We start from the raw sequence: 24,270 nt of genomic DNA, 5'->3' as shown, positions 1-24,270 counted from the left end.
AGCTGGGGAGGGGACAGCAGGGGAACAGCAGAGACAGCGACACTGCAGGTCAGGATTGAGGGCATCAGAACAGAGCTGCAGGGGAAGCCCAGCACTGGACCAAAAGGCTGGCGGCTGCGAGTCAGGATTGAGGGGCACCGGCAGAGCGGTGTGTGGGGAGTCTGGAACGAGGGGGCCAGTGGGGCAGGATGAGGGGAGGGGAGGTTGCCCACCGCCCGCTGGCCCCCAGGCCTGGCTATTCCGTCTCATCACCCTCTTCATTTCCACCAGCCCCCCAGAATGTCTAGGAAGGGAAAGAAAGGAATGAAGCTGCCTGCTGGGAATCTCCCCTCCGGGCATTTGTGCTTTGAGTCATTTTGTGAGATTGGTTCACTAGTGAGAATGCAAACACTTTCTGCTGATGGACAGGTAATGAACCAGACAGTCACCTTTAATGGGGCTCCCACTAGAGTGTCCTCGTCTGGCGTTTCAGATGGCTAAAGGGACGGGCTCCTGCAGATCCAAGGTCTGTGCGGCTCTGGGGCAGTGCTATTGCTGGAAGATGCTAATTAGCAGCTTCCTTGCTGCAGATAAAATTCAGTGTGATGAGATTGAAGGGGTGGGGGTGGAATCATTTTGCTTTCCCCTCCTCTGCTAGGATGAGTATTTCTTCTTCCTTCGCTCTAACTATAGTGAGGGCAGGCCTGGCCGCAGGGGCATTTCAGACACCAGGAGCTGAACCGCTTCTGTTTTCTTGGTGTGCAATCTGCATTTGGGCTGGAGTGAGACAGGTGTGGCAGATAATGGGGCGGCTTTGCCATCCGGCCTGTCTGACCCAGCTTTGGTTGCTCACCCTGCCGGGCCAAATCCTACAGCTGGTTGGTTAAAACACAGCTCCCGAAACACTTGAACTTCCTGTGAATCGTCTTCAGAGCAGGGGGAGCAACACATACTTACTATGTATTATTTGGATTGAGGTAGCATCTAGGAGCCTAGGCAAGGGCCAGGACCCGACTGTGCCAGGTGCTGTACAAATACCGAACAAAACACCGGGATCTGCCCCAAAGAGCTAACAATCTAAGACAAGTATCAGAGGGGTAGCCATATTAGTCTGGATCTGTAAAAAGCGACAGAGTCCTGTGGCACCGTATAGACTAAAAGACGTATTGGAGCATGAGCTTTCGTGGGTGAATACCCACTTCGTCAGATGCACTCACGAAAGCTCATGCTCCAATGTGTCTGTTGGTCTATAAGGTGCCACAGGACTCTTTTTCACTAAGTATAAGACAAGAGACAATAGCAGGACACCAGTTCGTACAAGTTTTTACCTCCTAGAAACAAAGTTGTTGCTAGTTTAGATCAAACCTGGGTCCCACCTGGCCAAGTTTCCTGGCTCTGGCTGGTCAGCACCAGAGGGCTGTTCAGCTTAGAAAAGAGACAACTAAGGGGGGCTATGATAGACATCTATGAATAGTCTTGGAAACATGACTAGAGAAGCGTTATTAGCCCTTTCCCACACTACAGAAATCAGGGGTCACCTGATTAAATTAACAGGCAGCGGGTTTAGTGCAAACACATAGTCGTCCTTTTTCACTCAACGCCCAGGCAACCTGTGGAACTCATTGCTGGGGGATGTTGTGAAGGCCAAAGATATAACTGGGTTCAAAAAAGAACTGGATAACTTCATGGAGGGTAGGTCCATCGATGGCTATTAGCCCAGGTGATCAGGGAGGTAACCCCATGTTTGAGGCAACCCGAAATCTCGCACTGCCAGAAGCCGGGAGTGGAAGATGCATGGATCACCCCTAACTCATGTTTTGTACACTCCCCCTGAAGCTCTGCTATGGGCCATGGTCTGAGTTACTGCGGGCCCATCCTGCCAGAGTCTGAGCATCCTCAGCTCACCCTGCTTTGCCTGGTGGTGCAGAGACTCAGCCCCCTGCAGGAGCCCGTCGCTCCTGGCACCCCCCTTGTATGAGGAAGCGGCGTTTCCTGTGGGCACCAACTCTCCCTCCTGGCATCCCCACCCTGAATGCTGCGGCATGCTGTGCTGGCCCCACTGGGCGGCCAGGACTGGTGGCAATTAGCCACCCAAGCAGATCCAAGCGGCCTGGTTCTGTTCGCGCATCTGCTGCTTCCTTTGGGCCCTCTGCTCCCACGGCCTCCTGGTTGCCAGGCAACCTTGACAGTCCTTTATGGAGGCTTGTGGGGAGCCGGGGAGCTGCTGTGCTGTTTGTTACACGTCAGCTGGAAACTGCACGTGCGGCTAATACCAAGGGGAGCAAAACCCAGCGCTGCCCCCTGTGCCCATGAACTGCCCCAGTGCATGGAAAGAGGGGAATGCTTGAGCTCATGGCAATTCTAGCCAAAGCTAGGGAGCGGTCCCTTTGCTGGCACTGGCAGAGAAGTCTAACCTAGGCTGTGTCTTCATGGCAGGGTTAACTCCTCTCAGGTGAGCCAAGCTGGAGTGTGACCTGCACAGCGTGATGGTGTGAGCAGCACATGGCTGTGGTATTAGCAGCTGAGTTGTGCCAACTCCAGGGAAAAGCACCCACCACGCTCTGGCTAAGGGATTTTGGGTGTGGATAGGGTTCAACACCAGCGTTGCCCCTATTGCAGTTTTGCAGTGAAGACAGGCCTTGCAGTTTGGAGCGGGAAGGCCCTGGGTTCGCTGCATGTGATGCAGCTGCCGACTAGGTCTATATGCCTGCAGTGCCCAAAGCTTATTCTGCGGCTGGGTGTGTAGAGAGAGGGGAGTGTATGCCCAGGATTGGGGAGAATTTCCAGTTGCAGGAAGACTGTATGGCTCAATGCTAAGGCCCGACCAAATCCGCGGTCCATTTTGGTAAATGTCACGGTCATAGGATTTTAAAAATGGTTAATTTCATGATTTCTGATATTTCAGTCTGAACTTTCATGGTGTTGTAACTGTAGGGGTCCTGACCCAAAAGGGGGTTGTGCAGAGGGGAGGGGGAGTTTTGCAAGTTTATCGTAGGGGGGTCATGGTATTGCCGCCCTTACTTCTGGGCTGCAGCTGGCGGGACGCCACCTTCAGAGCTGGGTGCCCAGCCAACAGCTGCTGCTCTCCAGCTGCCCAGCTCTGAAGGGAACACAGAAGTAAGGGTGGCAATAACATGACCCACCTACAATAACCTTGTGACCCCCCCCCACTACCCCCTTTAGGGTCTGGAGCCCCAGTTTGGGAAATACTGGCCTTCCCTGTGAAATCTGTATAGTACAGGGTAAAAGCACCAGATTTCACGGGGAAGACCAGATTTCATGGTCCGTGATGCGTTTTTCAGAGCCATGAGTGTGGCAGTGCCCTACTAATGCCAAGAGCTTGTCTACACGGGGAAATTGACTGGCAGAGCTATACTGGAATAAGCATTTTCGCCAGAGTGACTCCAGAATAAAAGTGATTTGATTCCAGACTGGAGTGTCCACACACACGCAGGGACTATTCTGGCATAGTCTGAGTGGAATGGGGGTCCCTGTGTAGCCTTTTGGAATTGTTAACGCTACAGAAGGTGACAGAGACTTTCTCCTTGTAAAAATCTTTCTGTGTGGCTTAGGCACAGTACCAAGTGCTAAGGCAATTAAATGATAGAGCAAAACTGCTCCCACGTGCACCTTCTTCTAATCACTGTTGGGTTCTTTCCGCCATCAGAGAACAAGCTGCTGCGGTGACCTTCCGCTTCGCCCAAGCTCTGTGTCTGAATTCGCTTTCAGTTTGAACTATTTCATGAGTCACAAAGGGAGATTAATGCCTTGATGCCGAGGCAGGCTGCTAAGGAAAACAGCCAATTACACCTTCTAACAACCCCATTGTTACCTGCTGCTGCTGAGAGGTTAAACACTCTCCGTGAAAGGTGTTAAAGGGCCAACAGTTCAAGGGAGCCTCTGGAAGGGTGCCAGGAACATGTGCACAAGCACCAGGTTTGCTGGTGTATCAGTTGCGCAGATAAGTAGCTTGCACGTTTTGCTGGGGCGGGGCGGAGAGTCTCTGTTCCTTTAAAAAGGGGTGAAAGTGGAAGTGATCCCCTTGGATGTGAGTGCAGAGCAGCTTGTGAGTTCAGCTGTAGGGAAGGCAGTGTGGGCCTGGGGCTGGGGGGCAGACCCAGCTGGACATGAGGGCACGGATCCACTGTGGGTGAAATTCACCCCTGGGTGGAGCATTAGCATGTGGTCTGGTCATGACTGTTGGAATAAGTCCCACTTTAGCCTATGGGACCGTGTGCTGGGGTGAATTTCACCTTGCGGACAAGTTGCTTCTCCTTCTGTAAATGAGAGTAATAGTCAAAGGTTGCGGTGTGCTGATTGCTTGGTATTTCCAAGGCTCTCTGGTGATGCCAAGTGCCAGGCATTAGCTAAAAGTCCCCCTGGACTCATATGTGTGTGTGTCAGTCGGAGGGGGCCTTGTTCTCCCAACTAGCATTTTAAACCATTGTCTTTAAAAAAGAGGGAGAAAATCAACAATGCATGGAAAGAAGCACTTCCGCCAGAGCCTCATCAATCGGAATGAGACAGTTTGTTTTAATAGCTCTGCCAGGCATGGGAGCCCAATTACCCGCCTCCCCCAGGAGTCCTCCAACTCATTTGCTTTGTAAGATCTTCCCAGAGCAGAGAAGGTACCAGACAAAAGGCTTTTGCTCCCTGTCTCTTCATTGCTTTTGGGGAGTTCTGTGCTGGGCTGAGGTTCCAGATCGACAGCCCTGGGAGACGCAGCTCTCTGTTGGTTCACAGGAGATGGGCGTGGATTGACAGTGGGATTTGAGTTCAGTGTTGAGCTAGAGAATGATAGTGGCTGGTAGCAATAGTAGGCTGTTATCCTCTAGAGTAGTGTTTCCCAAACTTAGAACGCCACTTGTGTAGGGAAAGTCCCTGGCAGGCCAGGCCGGTTTGTTTACCTGCCACGTCCACAGGTTCGGCCAATTGCGGCTTCCACTGGCCACGGTTTGCTGCTCCAGGCCAAAGGGAGCTGCTGGAAGCAGTGGCCAGTATATCCCTCAGCCCACGCCACTTCCAGCAGCTCCCATTGGCCTGGAGCAGTGAACCGTGGCCACTGGGAGCCGCGATCGGCCGAACCCTGCGAATGGGGCAGGTAAACAAATCGGCCCGGCCCGCCAGGGGCTTTCCCTACACAAACGGCATCCCAAGTTTGGGAAATACTGCTCTAGAGGATCAGACATTAAAGAGAGATGCAGCCCACATCCTATATTGCATGCACACACAAACACCCTGCTCTCTGCCAGCATCCCGCACTCCCACTCCTAGGAAACCCATGTGATGGATTTTCCCGGGGTGCCCCTGGAACTGGGATACCACTGAGCCCTCTGGCTTAGAATCCTGCGCTCTCTTTCACACTGTGATGTTGTGACAAGCTGCAAACCTCTTCAGGTACTGCACACACACAGCCATCCACAGGCAGGAGCCCAGACACCTGGGTTCTATTCTCAGCTATGCAACTGACCTGCTCTGAGACCTTGTCCAAGCATGTCTCAGTTGCCTATTGGTAAAATGAGGTCATAACATTTACTATCAGGTGTAAAACTCTTGAATTTGTACCAGTGAGATCTGGATAAAGCTATACACAGAGCTGGTTAGTGGGCTGGTTGCCCTCAGTTCCTTCTTGTGGGGCCCGCTGTGCTGCTTGGATTTTCTTTTATTCTACTCTGAATCACCGTCCATTCTTGCTCTGCTGGTTGGCTGGTCCTTTCTCTTTGCTCCACTGCAATTGATCAGCCGTGGTTTCGCTCCACTCTAATTGGCCAGCCTTTCTTCTATTTCCACCACTGATTGGCTTGTCGAAGGATGATGCCAAAAGTATTTTACGCCCTAGCGTAAGTGCTAGCATGACTAGGATCGCTGGAATGTGGGCCAGATCTGAACCACCCGAGCCTGCAGGCCAAAGGGTTTTGTATCCCCACCCATGATCCTTTAACCCATCCAGTCCCCTCTGCTCTTTCCTTGGCAAAGCTACGGAAGCAATTTGTCAGCTACTCGGTAAAAATCCTCTCTGGCTGCTAGGCACCACGGAGCAGTCTAGGTACAGTCAGGAGTACAGCATGTTTAGCCTGGCAGTAAAGACACATCAGCTCACCAGGTGACAGTGAAGCATGATCTAGCAAAGGGAATGTTTTATTAAACTGTGCTAATGGAAAAGTTCTGTCCTGGGGGACAGATTGTCACTGATGTGAATCTATTGCAAGTAAAATATAATTTCCTACTAGATCATAAAAGCATGGAACTGTTTTGATTGCTAGATTTCATTATTTTATTAAATATGTCTTATTTGTATGGTGCCAGAGGTGGGGATGGTTCGTTACAGACTTCAGAGGGCAATGCGCCTGCTCCAAAGAGAGCTAGTACAGACAGAGAGAATGGACTCATTTCCACTAGCCCACTAAATCGGCGCCGCTGCAATCGATGTGGTGGCATCGATTTAGCGCATCTGGTGAAGACAGGTGCACGCTCTCTCGTCAATGTAATTCACCTCAACGAGAAGTGGGAACTATGTCAGCAGGAGAGCATCTCCCACTCACATAGCGTGGTGTAGACACAGGTTAAGTCAGCGTAAGTTACGTCACCCAGGGGAGTGGTTTTTTCACACACACCCCAGAGCAACATAAGCGGTAGTATGGACCTGGCCAATGCAATAGGTAAAGCCATGGGCACATAGGAAATGCCAGACTAGATCAGAGCTACAGACCACCTAGTCCAGTACCCTGTCTCCTGGCCAGCACAAGGTTTAATCTCCCTTCCAAATGTTTTGTTATCATTAATGGTAACAACTCTGGATATTCTTGTTAGCCACATCAACCTCCAATCACTCTTTGAATCTTGCTAAGTTCTTGGCCTCAACAACTTTCGGTGGCAGTGAGTTCCACCATCTAAATATCAACTTTTGAAGAGTATTTCTCTGTGCAGTCTCTTTTTCCTGACTTGTGTCCATGGTGGTACAACAGGAATGTTTCCTCAAAAGCTCTGATGTTCATCTCCCCATAGAAATAGAAGGGACATTGCTGGTGAGGTATCTTTTCAGAATTTTTAAAAATAATTGTCGCTTCCTGATTATAACCACCTCTTGGAAGCTTGGAAAATGGAATGTTTCTTTATCATGTGGACAAGCAAACTGGTTTTTCTTGTCATGAGGGCTGGGCTTTGTATGCTGGTATATTAGTGTTGAGTTGCTCAGGGCTGAATGATTTTGGAAGGAAAAAGCCTTCCACGTTGCAACTTTTGTTTTGAACAGAAGAAATGAAGCAAACGACACATCCTTTGAAAATTGGTCTAAGGGGCTTACGCAGATCCAACTCTGGGCCTTGGGACCTTGGCAGTGTCCGTTTGCTTCAGCGTGCGTTACAGTCTGTGGCTTCTAGCCCTCTGACTAACTCTTACATCCTCGCTGGAGCAGGTTCTCCTGCTTGTACAGAATAGGCATGAGCTGTAGCAGCAGCAGCAGCGTCTCAGCCTGATTCCTAATGATCTGCTTCTCCGTAGTGTGATTTCCTCTGCACGGAAGTCTTAATGCGAGCAGCCACTCATTCAGCTTTGCTAAGGACAGACAAGTGCTCTTTCCTCCTGGCATCTGCCTTCAGGAATATTTCATGTCTAACGATACCGCTGTGATCGCTAGGTCCTTCGCCTGCAGCCATTTTCACACCAGGTTGTGATCTTCTCCGGATAGGGCCTGTTCAAAATTTGGATGGGAAGGAGACCTGAAGGAACACACATCCTTGCTTCTGATTCAATAGGGGGTACTCTTCCTGCTGAGTCAATACCAAACCACGGTCCCAGACGAGTGATAGGGAACGCTGTGCTTCTGCCTTTTTTCACATGAGACTTAAAACCAAGGTCCTGACCAATGCTGATAATTAAAAGTTCCCTGATACTTTTTGCAAGGTTGGGACATTATTTCTTACATCCTGCTGAAATCCCAATTCTCTGCCTCCCTAAATCCCCTTCTGCCATACCATTCTTTGCTTCTTCCTCTAAACTATACTATCGTGTTGCTGTGAGTTGTTAAACAGCTGCTGAGTTCTTCCCCAGAAGCGGTTGCATTTGAAGGGCAGGGTTAGTGATCTCAGTAAATGTTTTCTGAGCCCTTTAGAATCTTTGGATGAAAAGCACGACATAAATACCTGTCAGTATTGTCCTAAGCTCCTTCGCTTCAGAGTCACTGTCCTACAGTGCACATTGCTGTGGACTCTTAGCCCTTTAAGAGGCATATTGGGCAGTGGATAGAATGCAAGTTTAAGAACTATTGAATTCTAATTCCAGCTGTGCCACTGAGTTGCGATGCCAATGTAGGCAAAGCTGCATGCCTCAGTTTATCCAATGGATTTAAAGGCCAGATGCTATTTTCCTACCCTCCAGGCATTTTGCGAGGCTGAATTGACCAAGGATGCAATTCTCTCAGGGCTGAGAATGATCTAATGGTAACCCACAGCTCAGCCAATGTGAGCCCTACACACTTACCCTGGTGCCTCACTTCCTGCAGACTCAGCAGCTGCATTAAGAATATCAAATCCTTTTTGCAAAGAAAAGCAGCTCTGAGTGCAGTCCAAGTCCCTTGGTGCCGTGCAACTGAACTAGCAAGGAGGAGAGGAACATGAATTTGCAATGAGATTATGCAAGACATTTCAGAGCCCAAGGCACTTGCTTTCAGCGCATTCCAAGCTACTGGCTTTTAGTAGGGAAATGCGAATGTATCTGATCTACACAGACACGTTCTTATGGCTGTTTCCCTTCTTCCTTCTGAATGTTTGTTATGCTCACTCAGAGCATTTTTTCCCTGTAAGCTCATTAGAGCAGGGTCTGTATTTTCCTTTGTTTGCCACACTGAGGCCCCGATCCTGACTGCAGCCCTCGGTGTGAATGCAAGGCACATACTAATAAAATGAACTGGTCGCTTTAGAAACACCCTCACAGTTTTGCTGTTGCCTGTAGGAAGAGGAGCTTCCTTTGGAGAAGCTGAAAACGCAGCAGCAGATTCCATACTGAGACCTGCTTTGGCTTTTTTCAAGGGCAGGAATCAAAGAAACAGACATTTACCATTTACAAGTCAATCTACTCTGGTTGCTTGCAGTTTCAGGACCAAGGACAGCTATTTCAGAAGCAACCATGAGTCCTGTGGCACCTTAAAGACTAACAGATGTATTGGAGCATGAGCTTTCATGGGTGAATACCCACTTCGTCAGATGCATATAATGGACATTTCCAGAGGCAGGTATAAATATGCAGGCCAGAATCAGTCTGGAGATAACGAGGTGAGTTCAATCAGGGAGGATGAGGCCCTTTCCTAGCAGTTGAGGTGTGAACACCAAGGGAGGAGAAAATGCTTTTGTAGTTGGCTAGCCAGTCACTATTTCACTATTTCAGAGTGTCTCAACAGATGTGACAAGGACACCATCACATTCTGATATTACACCGCTACGGTTCTGACAGTAGAGCGCTCTTCAATCTGGCAGACAAAAGCAGATCTGAATCCAATGGCTGGAAGCTGAAACCATACAAATTCAAAGAAGAAATAAGCCACACATTTTTAACATTGAGAGCAATTAACTACTGGAGCAATTCACCTAGGGATTTGCTAGAGTCTCCATCTCTTGAAGTCTTTCAATCAAGTTTGGATGTCTCGTTCTAAAGGATATATGCTAGCTCAACCATAAGATATGGGCTTGATTCAGAAACCACTGGGTGAAATCCTCAGGCCTGGGTTCTACATGGTCAGACTGCCTGGTCATAATGGTCCAGTCTGACTCTAAAAAAATTGCTGACTTTAAACCATAATTCTCTAAAATGTTTCCCCTGCTGTTGTTGTGACGACTGTAACTGAAAGAGAGGACAATGAATGTTGCTCTGGTGTGTTCGGTTTCTTTACTTTGTGCATTTGATGACACGGTATAAATCATCAGCTGCATTTATTATCATCATGGTAGCGCTCACCGTGTGCTAGGCACATTCCAGACGGGGCATTTCCTGCTCCAAAGAGCACCTTGTCAGAAGACAGACAGACACATAAACAGCGCTCAGGGGAAGGGGAACAAACCAACAGGGAATTGTTTACAGGTTGACCCAATTCACTGTAGCCAGCATAGGAGATGTGATCCTTTAAGTAGAACTTAAATGTGGACAGGGTGGGGGCCCTACAGATGAGTTCAGAGTGGACTAACCATGCATAGAGAGGCCATGCAGAAGAAAGCATGACAGTAGCAGTGGGAGATGCTGGCGAATGGGCAGGTGATGATTGCAAAGTTGGCAGAACTCAGGTGACAAGATCAGGCAGGGAGGGGTGCAGCATTGAAAGTGACAACAAGGAGTTTAAATTTGATGGGATTCCTAAACTCATAGTCCAGAAGGAACCATTGTGAACATCTGGTCTGAGCTCCTGTGTAACACAGGCCAGAGAACTTCCCCCAAATAATTCCCAGAGCAGAGCTTTTAGAAAAACCCTCAGTCTTGATTTAAAAATTGTCTGTGATGAAAAATCCACCATGACCTCGGGTAAACTGTTCCAATAGTTAATTATTCACTCTTAAAATTCCTGTCTGAATTTGTTTAGCTTCAACTTCCAGCCATTGGGTCATGTCACACTTTCCTCTACTAGATTGAAGAGCCACTATTAAATATTTGTTCCTCTTATAGACTGTGATCAAGTCACCCCTTAACTTCCTCTCTGCTAAGCTAAATAGATTAAGTTCTTTGAGTTTATCACCACAAGGCAGCTTTTCTAATCTTGTAATCACTCTTGTGGTTCTTCTCTGGTCCGTCTCCAATTTATCAACATCCTGCTTGAATTGTGGGCACCAGAACTGGACATTGGTCCAGCTGCGGTCACACCAGTGCCAAAAACAGAGATAAAATAACTTCTTTTCTCCTACCTGAGCTTCCCCTACTTATGCATCCCAGGATCACATTCACTTTTTTGGCCACAGCATCACACTGGGAACTTGTATGCAGCTGATTATCCACCATGACCCCCAAATCTTTTTCAGAGTCACTGCTTCCCAGGGTAGAGTCCCCCAGCCTGTTACAAGATGAATACATTTACATTTAGTCATATTAAAATGCATCGTTTGCTTGCCCAGTTTACCAAGCGATCCAGATTGCTCTAGATCAGTGACCTGTTCTCTTCATTATTTGCTACTCCCTAATTTTTGTGTCATCTGAAAACTTTATGATGACACAAAAGATTTTTTTTTCTTCAAGGTCATTGATAAAAAGGTTAAATAGCGTAGAGCCAAGAACCAATCCCTGTGGGTCCCAACAGGAAACATATCAGCTTCATGACGATTTGCCATTTACAGTTACATTTTGAGACCTATCAGTTAGCCAGTTTTTAATCCATTTAATGTGTGTCATGTTCATTCTGTATCATTCTAGTTTGTTAATCAAAATGTCATGTGGTATCAAGTCAAGTACCTGTCAGCAGTCTTAATATATTATGTCAGCCGTATGACCTTTATCAACCAAAGTTGTAATCTCATAAAAAATCAAGTTAGTTTGACAGGATCTGTTTTTCATAAACCCATGTCAATTTGAATTAATTACATTAGCTTTCTTTAGTTCTTATTAATCAAGTCCCATGTTAGCTGCTCCATTATCTTGCCTGGGATTGATGTCAGGGTCAAATACCTAGTTCATCCCATTTACCCTTTTTAAAAAATGGCACAACATTAGGTTTTTTATAGTCTCCTGGAACTTCCCCAGTGCTCCAAGACTTATTGAAATCAACATTAACAGTCCAGCAAGCTTCTCAGCCAGCTCTCTTAAAACTCTTGGAATGAAGTTATCTGGACCTGCTGATTTAAAAACCTCCAACTTTAATAGCTCCTGTTTAGCATCCTCCAGAAATATTAGTGGAATGTAAAGAGTGTTATCACCATATGATAAGACTGTATCATCTGTTTTTTCTCCAAATATAGAACAGAAGTATTTATTGAACACTTCTGCCTTTTCTGCATTATTATTGATAATTCTACCGTCTCCATCTAGTACCATCTAGGACCAGTACCATTGTCAGGATTCCTTTTGTTCTTAGTATATTTTAAAAAACTATTTCTTATTGTCCTTAACTCTGTTGTAGATTTTGCCTTGTGTCCCTTTGCATCCCTTATCAAATATCTACAATTCCTAACTTCTGATTTATATTCATTACTACTAACTTCCCTTTTCTTTCTTTTGTTATATATTACTTTTAAATATTTTTATATCTGCCTTTACTTCCCCTCTAAACCAAGCCAGTTTTTTAACCAGCACACCCTTCTTCCTCAGTTGTGGGATTGTGACTTTTTGGACATCTAAGAAAATGTTCTTAGATGAGTCCCAATTATTAATACTTTTCTGATTCAATTCTGCCTCTCAGCTGATTTGGCTCATAATTCTTTTCACCTTTGTGAATTAAAGCAGCAAGTGTATATATTACTGGCCTGGACTGTATTCTGCTTACACATTATAAATTTGATCAAGTCACGACCACTTGTACCTAAGCTACCATTAATTTTTAGTTCTGTAATCAGGTCCTCTCTATCTGTTAAAAGAAAGCCTAATAAACAATTCTCCATGTTGGCTACAACATTTTTTAAGTAAGGAAATTGTCATCTGAAGTGTTCAGAAATTCCAAGGATGCTTTCATTCTGGCAGTAAGAGACCTCCAGCATGTGTCTTCCAAACTGAAGTCTCCCATGATCACGCAGCTTTTTTGCCTACCATTTTAAATAGGTGTCTAAAGGACTGGTCATCTTGTTCCTTCATTTGCGTTGGTGGTCTGTAACAGACACCGATGAATATCCCATCTTGTGCTTTATCTGTTAGGACATTGATCTTTAAGCAGTCAAGATCATTTTTGTGACTCGGAAACAGGTAACTCTATTTTTGACATAAAGCGCCCCTCCCCCTCCTTTTTTGCCCCCCGGATTAGATTATAACCATTGATTCTGACATTCCAATCTTGCGACTCATCCCACCAGGTTTCAGGAATATCAGATAGATCGAACGTACACTCAGTGATGAGCAATTCTGTAACTTGTGGGGACCCGACAGAGGGACTTCAATAGAGGAGTAATGCTGTGACATTGATGGGTAAGGAAGGTCGCTGAAACAGCTACACTTGATGTGGACTGGTGCGGAGGCCATGTATGTCTGGGAGGCGAGGGAGGACAGGATGGAAAGCATCAACTGTGTACATCAGTTACAGTCTGACACGGAGCCCATGGGCATCTCCCCTTGATTTCTGTGAGCTTTGGCTCATGCCTAGGTCACTGTGTTTCCTGTGTGGTTTGTATGGGTCTTTCACACAGCACCTGAGTGAGGGCAGCAAAGCACTTCTCAAACTAGGAACATGCAAGCACAACCCCGCAAAAGCTGGCAGGGGCAAAGGAAGGACCTGAGCCTATTTTTAACTCTTTCTTTTAATTGTTTCGATTTCAAGCTGACACAATCTCTGCAAGGCCGAGTTCAGCACCAAAGCAAGGCAGCTAAATCCAGAGCCGAAAGAAAATGAAGGGACAGCGTGTCAGTTTCCGTCTAGTGGATGTATGACAGGTGTATCTCTTTGCCTGTGAGCCACAGAACACTTTAGATGATTCAACATTAAATCTTAAAAATAGAAACGTTCTTCTCACCATTGGGTCTATTTCTTTACCTTTGCTGGGGGGAGACAGTGAGAGATGGGCTTGTCAGTTTCTCTTTACGAGGTAGAGAAATTGAGGTACAAAGAGGGTAAATGATTTGCTGCTGGTAACTCACTGGCAGGTCCCCAGATTCCTGTTCTAACCACCAGATCACGCTGCCGACCCCATTTCATGTAAATTCCTCTAGTCATTAAAGAGCAGCTGGCTGCTGCATTTGGGGGTTCTGCTTCACATCCCCAGCTTTTCCAGGCCATCCAGGAACTGTGAGCAGGCAGCAGAGCAGGGCCAGCTCCAGGCACCAGCGCAGGAAGCAGGTGCTTGGGGCAGCCAATGGAAAAGGATGGCACATCTGGGTCTTTGGCAGCAATTCGGTGGCGGCGGGTCCCTCGGTCCATCTCGGAGGGAAGGACCGGCTGCCGAATAGCCACCGAAGAACAAAGTGGCGCGGTAGAGCTGCCACCGATCGTGGCTTTATCCTTTTTTTTTCTTTGCCGCTTGAGGCAACAAAAAAGCTGGAGCCGGCCCTGCAGCAGAGATCCAAGTCCATCCAGGGACTGCCATAAAATCCAACACAGGCTGTAGAATCCCAGCCTTCTATCTAGGTACCCGTATGGCTCTCCACAGATGTGAACACACAGATGAGCTTCCTGGATGAAGCTGCCTGCATCTTCTCTTCCCATTTTGCTGAAGTCTGTAGTGCAATTTACAGATCATTTTTTTACTTGAGAACAATTCCTGGAGATGAATGACTCAAGAAAACGGCAGTGGAAAATGAGAAAAGTCACCAGTTAAAATAAGATCTAATCTGCATTTTCATTTAGTCTCTCATCAGCCAATTAAAGTAAATGCTTTGACTTGCTCTCTTATATGGCTGAGACAGCATCTGAACTTTTCCATCTCTTTCTTGGAAGAGAAATAGAGAAGGAAACCTCTGTAGCATATATGTCTTAACCTTCTCGTAGAGTCTGCCAGGGGCTATTACCCTTCTTCGTTGACAATAAACCTGACCGGGCGCCTTCGCACCTTAACAGAGCTTGTGGTCAGTGGGTGGTTCGCTTGCGGTCTGCTGTGCCAGTTGTCTGTGCAGAGCTGGGGCAGCACACAGGGAGAACACACACACGAAGCCAAACATCTGATCACACCTGTCTTGTGTAGCCTCGTAGCATAGCTGTTAAGCAGCTGCCACGTTGAACCCCAGAGATGGTAGCCTCGCTCTGACTGGTACAGTGATCCCTATGCACATAGTTTGGCAAGTGCTTTGCACAGCTGATCAGGAAGGCGGTTACATACCGAGTGGAGCTGGTCAAAACATGGAAAACTTTCAGTGACATTTTTTGTTACAAAGTGCCCATTCTTCCATGGAAATTTGAAATTTCAGCAAAACATGTCATCAGTTTCTACATGCAGAAGATTCTGATTCGCTCTAATACATAGCCAGGGTCACTTTACATTCTTACAACTGAAATGTATCTTTCTCCTGTAGAACCATATACTATAATAACCCTATTTACATTGCCCTTTCCTGATGAAATTTACAGCTGCCTCCAGTGTGGACACACTTATTGTAACACGTCATGGCACGGACTGTGTCTGCCTAGCAAAAGCCAGATGATGGTATAATACCTCTCATTCTAGTGCCTCAATGCCAAGATAATCACTGCTGTCACCAGCTCCTGGAATTTGCTGCTTGTCACGGGTGGGAGAGGAGATGTTGTGTGTGTGTAGCTTCTAATTGCCAACCCATTGAGAGGCTAGAGACCAGCTGTAGCCGTCTCCTTTGGCACAGCTGCCTATAGGGCTGTGGTTTTGGAGCTCTGGGACCAGAGTTCTCTGTCTGTGTGTGTTTTACATCAGTTGTCTCTTTCTGAAGCACGAAGACTCATTGCAGGCATAAGCAGACTAGGGAAGTGTGGCCTAGATGGGCTCCCATAGGGTCAGTCCCGGGTCTGTCAATATTTTCATTAATGACTCGGATAATGGAGTGGAGCGTCTGCTTATACAATTTGTGGATGACACCAAGCGGGGAGGGGTTGCAAACACTTCAGAAGGCAGGATTAGAATTCAAAATGACCCTGACAAATTGGAGAATTGGTCTGAACTCAACAGGATGAAATTCAGTAAAGCCAAGTGCAAAGTTCTTCACTTAAGAAGTGGGGGGGAAATCAGCTGCACAGCTACCAAATGGGGAACAAATGGCTAGGTGGTTAGACTGCTGGAAAAGATCTGGGGGTTACAGTAGATCACAAATCGCAGTGTGATGCAGCTGTGAAAAGGGACATTGTATCCTCTATGGACTGTGTGGGTCTGACGGTCACAACGGTGCCCTACAGGAAGATGAGCGTGCACCTTCCCAGCCCATTTGTCACTCCCATGGGGATGTTCCTGCTGCTTCTCCTCCCAAGGAAGCCAAGCTTGCCTCTGCCCACCGGCTGCCACACTGTTTGAAAGGAATGGCTCATAAGGGAACCTGGTCCAAAATTCTCATCAAAACTGTTTTTCAGTGGAAAGTTGGGGGTTCAGCTGAATGCAAAAATTCAGGGAAAGCACCTATTTTCCAAGGGGAATTGTCATTGTTTTCCTCAAATAATCCAACACCCCAAAATTGGTCAATTTCAGCCAATTCCCCCTTCTCCCCAATTGATCAACAGCCACAATGTTTCAGTATTCAGATTTCAACTACAGATGTGGACAAACTGACTTCTTGTTGGTTAACACTGCAATTCTCAGGGGGGAATTCCAGTCACCTCTATTTGTAACGTTTTCACCGCGCTCTCGGAAATCCAACGCATCCAAAAACCGCTCCATCGGCAATCCTTCCCCGCAGCTGTGGGCTCAGCCCAAGCATCCTTGAACCTGGGGCACACCAGAATCCAGAGCTTGGGTACATCTGTAGTTTCCCTCGTGAGACACAGGGGAAGCTGCAAACTGTAAGTAGCTAAACTCAGTTCCTCGCCTGTGTGGCTCAGCTGGTAGAGCTCCGCTTTGGCTGTAGGTGCTCATCCAGCTAGTCTGTGCTTTCAGCTTTTTGCCATGTCTCAGAACCTCTTATTTCTGGCAGAGACTTAGTGCAAATAAGGAGCAACTAATGTCCGTGTTGTGGTTTGTTCTCTTCCTCAGGCAGGGGTGAGCCAGTGGCATGGTCTAGCATTTGCCAAGGGGACGGAGAGTGGTGCAGATGACCAAGTTAAGGCTTCATTAGAGTGACAAGGAGGCCCAGAGCAGCAGGAAAGGCGGAGAGGAGTCAAGCAGAAGCCAGCCGGCCCATCCCCAGAATGCAGGCTGGTCATGGAAGGAAGGTTCTTTCTCTCAGCATGAGAAATCCTGGGAGGTTCTGGGCCTGGAAAAGCAGGAAATGGTCAGGCTCTGTAAAAGTAACAGTGAACCCTGGCACGTGCATAGAGCCTTTACTAGGGAAGACGTTGGCAAATGATTCCTACACAGAGGAATCGTTTCATTCACCTCTGAGATGCAGCTGTCTCTGGGGTGGAATGCAGCAGCAATGTCCTGCTGCAGTGCAGAACAGGAAGGGAAGTCCCATATCCAGCTGACACTGCAGGTAAGGAGTGGGACAGCAGAACTCAAACTGGGTTTTGGCAGTAGGACACTACCAGGTTCCTGTGGAAAGCACTGTGGGGACACCAGTGACCATGAATCTGCACTGTAAAAATCCCATTGGAAAGGGAGCAGCACAGCGCCTCCTAGGGCTGTAAGAGGGAATTGGTTCAGTTCTGGCCACCTACTGAATTACCATTTTTTACCGCCCTGTTTGATTTGCCTTGGAGGTCTGCTTCCCAGTCACGGCACAGGCCTGAGCTGCGAAGAGATGACAGGTTCGCAGGCCAAGGTTGCATGATTTTAGCATAACGGAACATATGGTAAGTAATGGGAGTTTGGGATTGCTAGTCACGTACCTGGTTCCAGCTAATTACAGGCTGGCTGAGTCTCATCCTAACCTTCTCTTGGATAAACTAAACAGATTGAGCTTCTCTGAGCCTCTCACTATAATTCATAATTTCCAGACCTCACACCATTCTTGTAGCTCTTTCTGAATCTTTCCGGTTTTTCAGCATCACCAGAACAGGACGCAGTCTCCAGTATCAGTCTCACTAACACTGTATACAGAGATAATAACATCTCTTTACTCCTATTTGATATTTCCCTGTTTATACACCCAAGGCTCTCATGTGCTCCCTTACCTACAGCACAGCACTGGGAGTTCATGTTCAGTTGAAACAACGAGGAATCCGGTGGCACCTCAAAGACTAACAGATTTATTTGGGCATAAGCTTTTGTGGGTAAAAACCCCATTTCTTCAGATGCATGGAGTAAAAATTACAGATATAGGCATAGATATACTGGCACCTGAAGAGAAAGGAGTTACCTTACAAGTGGAGAACCTGTGTTGACAAGGCCAATCCAGTCAGGGTGGATGTGGTCCACTCCCAACAACTGATGAGGAGGTGTCAATACCAAGAAAGGGGAAATTGCTTTTGTAGTGAGCCAGCCACTCCCAGTCCCTATTCAAGCCCAGATTAATGGTGTTAAGTTTGCAAATGAATTGGAGCTCTGCAGTTTCTCTTTGAAGTGTTTTTGCTGCAGGATGGTTACTTTTAAATCTGTTATTGAATGTCCAGGGAGACTGGAGTGTTCTCTTCCTGACTTTTGTACGTTACCATTCCTGATGTCTGATTTATGTCCATTTATTCTTTTACATAGAGACTGTCCAGTCTGGCCAATGTACATGGCAGAGGGGCACAGCTGGCACATGATGGCATAGATCACATTGGTAGACGTGCAGGTGAATGAGCCCCTGATGGTGTCGCTAGAGTAGATATGGGGACAGAGTAGACAACGGGGTTTGCTACAGGAATTGGTTCCTGGGTTAGTGTTTCTGTGGTGTGGTGTGTAGTTGCTGGTGAGTATTTGCTTCAGGTTGGGGGGCTGTCTGTAAGCGAGGACTGGCCTGCCTCCCAAGGTCTGGGAGAGTGAGGGATCGTTTTCCAGGAGGGATTGTAGATCACTGATGATGTGCTGGAGAGGTTTTAGCAGGGGGCTATTTGTGATGGCCAGTGGTGTTCTGTTATTTTCCTTGTTGGGCCTGTCCTGTAGTAGGTGACTTCTGGGTACCCATCTCGCTCTGTCAATATGTTTCCTCACTTCCCCAGGTGGCTACTGTAGTTTTAAGAATGCTCGATAAAGATCTTGTAGGTGTTTGTCTCTGTCTGAGGGACTGGAGCAAATGTGGTTGTATCTAAGGGCTTGGCTGTAGACAATGGATCGTGTGGTGTGGTCTGGATGAAAGCTGGAGGCGTGTAGGTAAGTATAGCGGTCAGTAGGTTTCTGGTATAGCGTGGTGTTTCTGTGACCATCATTTATTTGCACTGTAGTGTCCAGGAAGTGGATCTCTTGTGTGGACTGGTTCAGGCTGAGGTTGATGGTGGGGTGGAAATTGTTGAAATCCAGGTGGAATTCTTCAAGGGCCTCCTTCCCCTGAGTCCAAATGAAGTTTCAAAGCTGTATTCAGTCAATGTTCGGTTGTAAACTTTTGACAGAACAACTGTAACATTTTGTTCAGAGTTACGAACAACCTCCATTCGCGAGCCGTTCGTAATGCTGAGGTTCTACTGTAATACAAAGCAGCTGGAGCAGGGCCAACGACCTAGTGACTCTCGTGTCTGTGTGTGTCTATAAAATATTCAAGCCCATAGGGGTATCGTTTCCAAATTCAGCCAAACACTTTATGACGGGGATTCGTTCCCAGGCAGTGAAAAACCATTGCCTAGAAATACAAATCCTGTACAAATTAAATGCTCTTTCACTTCACCAGTTCCTCTCACTTAGTGGGAATCAGAACCCAATTTGTTCCTTTCCTCCATGCTGCAATAACAGCTCTGCAGGAAAGTTTACATAAATTGCTGTGTGTATTCGTGTTAGTGTTAGTTAGGGGAAATAGACCCATCAGACCATTTCTGCTTTGGCTGTGTCTCCCAGAGCTTCCAAACATTGGGTGATGTCTTGATAACGCCCCACCCCAGCCTTTCACTTTTTTTTTTTGCACATAATTATTGTTGTGTTCCTCCAGTAAAGCCGGAGATCTGCGGGGATGTTTCAGCAGCTGGGGATCTTGCCTTCGCACTCAGCATTGCTCTGACTTGCTTGCTGTGGCTGCCTTCCTGTAATGAATTGTTTGCAGTTCTGTAATAAGATTTCCTCTGCTCTCAGTGGGCGTAACAGGATTATGTCTTGGACAATTGGATAACGCTCTTAACTTCCTTGTGTGAACTGTCCCAGCAGGCTGATTGCTGGGTTTGCAAAAAACAATAAAAGTAGAATTTGTTTGCAAGAAGCTGGGAATGGGCGACAGGGGATGGATCATTTAATTATCTGTTCTGTTCCTTCCCTCTGAAGCACCTGGTATTGGCCACTGTCAGAAGACAGAACACTGGGCTAGATGGACCTTTGGTCTGACCCAGTGTGGCTGTTCTTATGTTCTTATGCTAGCCCGAGCACTGACAATGAAAACTTATCAGCGCTAGGCCTGTGTTTTCAGTGCAGCTCCTGTTGAAAGAGCCCCTCATTCGCTTCCTCACGGGGACTGCAAGTGGATACCCCTTTTGGCCTGTCTGTCTTGGGTCACTCTCCCCCATTAAACTTGCTTGGAAACGCAGTGGCATCATATAGGAGAAAATAAGGCCATCTCCTTTGACAACCTAAGGGCTGATGCAGCGGGCGTGTGGCCCAGTGGGCAGGATGCTGGCCTGGTGTCCTGGAGATCTTGGTTCAGTGCCTTGCTTTGCTATTTACTTGCTATGTGACTTTGGCTGTAAGAACAGAGGAGCTGCTATGGTGGGTCAGACCCAAGGTCCATCTGGCCTAGTGTCCTGGCTTCTGACAATGGCCAGTTTCACAGCTTCAGGGGGAGTATAAAGAACAGGATGGATCCACCTCTGCCTTCCCCACCCAGCATCTGGCAGTCAGTGGTGTTGGGTGATCTGAAGCACAGGGTTGCATCCCTGCCCATCCTGGCTAGTAGGCGTTGATGAACCTCTGCTCCGTGAATGTATCTAAGTCTTTTTTGAACCTAGTTATATTTTTGGCCTTCACAACATCCCCTGGCAATGAGTTCCACAGGTTGACCATGCATTGTGTGAAGAAATACTTCCTTTTGTTTGTTGTAAAGCTCCCACCTATTAATTTCATTGGGTGACTCCTGGTTTTTGTCCGGTAGGAAACAGCACGTAACACTTCTCTACTAACTTTCTCCACACCACTCATGATTTTATAGACAATTACAATATCACCCCTTAGTCGTCTCTTTTCTAAGCTGAACAGCCCTGATCTTTTTAGTCTCTCCTCATATGGAAGCTGTTCCATACCCTTGATCATCAATGTTGCCCTTCTCTGAAGCTATTCCAGTTCCCCGATATCCTTTTTGAGATGGGATGACCACATCTGCACGCAGTATTCAAGCTGTGGGCGTACCATGGATTTATAGAGTGGCAATGTGATATTTTCTGTCTTACTGTCTATCCCTTTCCTAACGGTTCCCAACATTTCCAAGTCATTTCCGCCTCTGTCTCCACTCACCCTTTGTCTGCCCTTAGCTATTCAGGGCAGGGACTTTCTATGTACTATGCCAGGCACTGATCTCAGCTGCAGCCTTTGGGAGCGACTGTAACACGGATAATATAATAAAGGAAGTTTTGCTGTTTTCCCCCAGCTGAGGATCTGATTCCTATGGGTGCAAAACCCCTCCAACATAACCTCTCCCCTGGAACAAACCCCAGGAGAACCCTAACTTTCTTCTTCCATTGTTTTCCCACAGACCTTCCGGTGGCCGATCGCCAGCAGTATCGATGGCAATGAGATGCTGGAGATCCAGGTGTTCAACTACAGCAAAGTCTTCACCAACAGGTGAGAGCGAGTTCTCCTCTTCCCCACCACCGGTGGTGGGGCCAGTCCCATGCCGTGTGGAATAGGCCACCCTCCTGCTAGCTGGTGTCATGGTTCTGTCTAGAGAGAGAGAGAGGTTAATAGACCTTCCAAGGAGACAAGCAAGCCAAGTCCACCGAAATCTTTACTACCTGAATTAGAACCAAGCCGAGTCCATGGCCTGGAAATCAGAGCTAAAATCTGCAATCATTATACCCACTACTGGGGGAGGGGAAAGACAGATCTGCAGTCCTACAGTCCTCATACTGTTTATACTGACAGGCAGTTAATAACCGGACAAAACAGGGGTGTTTTACAAAGGTGGGTCTCTACGTGTGTTGGGCTGAACCCCACAGAATGGCTGTAAAATCACCTTGTGACCCACCCACTCCCCTGAAGTGGGACTTGCGTGTTGCCATTCCCATGCACGTGGAAGGATGTCATTCTCGCTTAGCCTCTGCCCCGCTAATGGGAATCAGACACCACAAGGAATAAAAGAGCAGAGTTAGACTGAGCCCCAGTTTTGCTATCACTAAGCGTGGGAGGCAGTTGACTGGACTCGGCCAGCCCAACTTCGGAAACTGTTTTCTAACCTGGATTCCGTTGGTCTGAATCCATCGCTCGTGGGTCCCAGCCTCAAGCATGATCAATGCCCTTCCCCTTCTGGTCGGCTCTGTTACTGGCTTTCAGCCCTTTACTAGTAAAAGGTACCGCAGCCGTCATTGGAAGCTAGGCATAACCGATTAGCTTTGGGTCTTGTTTTATCTGGCACCGTGATGCACCCTTAGCTTTGTTCCGGGTACATGCATTCCACACGCCAAGGGGCATGAAGACACCACCTAGGCCCATGTCAGGCTTGCAAGGGTAATTCGCTTTCTGTTGCTACAGGGAAACAATCATAGATCCTGTTACTGAAAACTTTCCAATCTCTTAAGTCAAATTTTACTGAAACTATTGCAAGGTATTATGAGATGCTTAGCATAAATGAACAGGATTATAACAAAGGTACAGGCTAATCTGGGCTATATAACTGCTATATTAATACTTAAATATATATTTAATGCTTTATATATAGAAGTCAACAATCTGCCCCGGCGGGTTATCCATGCTGGAGCTAAAAGAGTAATTGCATTAGCCGGTAGCAGCTGTAAGCTGTTATCCTGCAGTGGCCCAGGAACAGGCACCCAGCCAGTTTGTTACACAGGTGTGAGCGCGTGGTGTGATATTTGGGTTAGGAGCAGGGAGGGAGCTGCTCTTTGGATGATAACTGGGGGTACGTGGATTTGACATGCACTAAATGTGTCGGAGGAAAGAGCTGGGCAGCAGCTCACCTCCCAGCCCAGACTACACACCAAAGATCAGCACCTGACCCCCAAGTATGAACAAACCCATACGAGATGCCATGCCTGTTAGGCAGCATCCTGTCCAAAGAACGACCCCACATGCTACGTACAGCTCTGCACCATGACTAGAACGTTGGCTTTACTGAAGCACGCAGCCATTCCTGGAGTTATACAAGGGTCTCCGGCAGGGGAAGCAAACCCTAGAACAAGGTCACCTACACGTATAGGCACCACAAGCAGGCACTGAACCCAAGACTTGTAGCACAGCAAAGGCTGCCCTTACTGCGTGAGCTAATAGAGAGCTCTGGGAGATGTGGGAAAGCAACAGGTTGTTGCAGGCCCTGGGTCAGACCTCTCAACTTCCGCTGAGGTCTGGGCCCCACTGTGCTAGGGGCTGCACAAACACAAAGTTAGAGCCACTCCCTGCCCCAAAGAGCTTCCAGCCCAAATAGGCAAGACAAAGGGCATGAGAGGAAACAAAGGCCTGGACAGACACGACCAACTCAAGTCACCCAGCAGGTCAATGGGTCTTCACTGACTGGAGACATCTGAACTCACGGGTAGAGCCCTGGACTGGGAGTAAAGAGCCGTTGACCTGATGGGTGACCTTGGGATGCTAAATACGAATTGCTTTAAAATATCAAACTGGACCCAACTGTGTCTCAGGTTCATTGAGAGTTTAGTGCAATCCCATGAGAGTTTGAAATGAGCAGAGGCAGTGCTAGCCCTAAGCAGGAATGTTTTGCCCCCCCCCCCACACACACACACAACACATAGTAATAATTAATAGGGGCATGGGCTGGAGCTGCTCGGGGCCCTAAGCAATTATGCTGAGACTGACTCTGTTCAGCTGACTATATTTATTCAGTCGCTGTCCTGAGGGCCAAGCCCCCACCTCCCAGCTCTGGGAGGAACTGAAGCTATCCCAGCACAGCTCCAACCCCTGTTGTAGATGAAAGGTGTGTTCTGGCGGGAGGGGGTTACTTCCAAGGCTGATGCAAAAAGGAAGGATGTTACTTTGGTAATATAGGCCGGGCAAGTATCTCAGCCAGAGACCTGCTGTCTCATTTTTGAGCCGCCTCAAGTCCAGTGCCCTCTGAGACCGTAGGCATGTCCTGGAATGGCCCCCTGATGTCGCCACAGCTACGCTGCTAACTTTAGTGCACTTCTCATTCAAAGCTAGCCTGTGTTCACCGACCTGAGCTGGAAATTCCAGGACCACGTCTACACTACGGGATAAAATCGAATTTGCTAAAATCGGTTTTATAAAACTGATATTATAATTTCGATTTCATGCGGCCACACTAGGCACAGTAATTCGGCATTGTGCATCCATGGTCCGAGGCTAACGTCGATTTCTGAAGTGTTGCATTGTGGGTAGC

The 24,270-nt window shown here is 47.4% G+C and overlaps 1 protein-coding gene across 4 annotated transcripts in view; it reads left to right on the top strand.

The window, feature by feature from the left end:
* Positions 1–24,270, top strand: part of OTOF (otoferlin) — a 210,340-nt gene that overhangs the window by 29,990 nt on the left and 156,080 nt on the right. For all 4 annotated transcript variants that reach the window (XM_075063563.1, XM_075063562.1, XM_075063561.1 and 1 more), the window contains exon 3: positions 21,439–21,527. In XM_075063563.1, coding sequence (XP_074919664.1) covers positions 21,439–21,527 — 89 coding nt within the window. The remainder of the gene's footprint in view (positions 1–21,438; positions 21,528–24,270) is intronic.

Source organism: Chelonoidis abingdonii, chromosome 3 (genome assembly GCF_003597395.2).
Source record: "Chelonoidis abingdonii isolate Lonesome George chromosome 3, CheloAbing_2.0, whole genome shotgun sequence".
NCBI classification, from domain to species: Eukaryota; Metazoa; Chordata; order Testudines; family Testudinidae; genus Chelonoidis; species Chelonoidis abingdonii.
The sequence above is the reverse complement of the archived record's forward strand: the minus strand, read 5'-3'. Positions and strand labels throughout refer to the sequence as shown.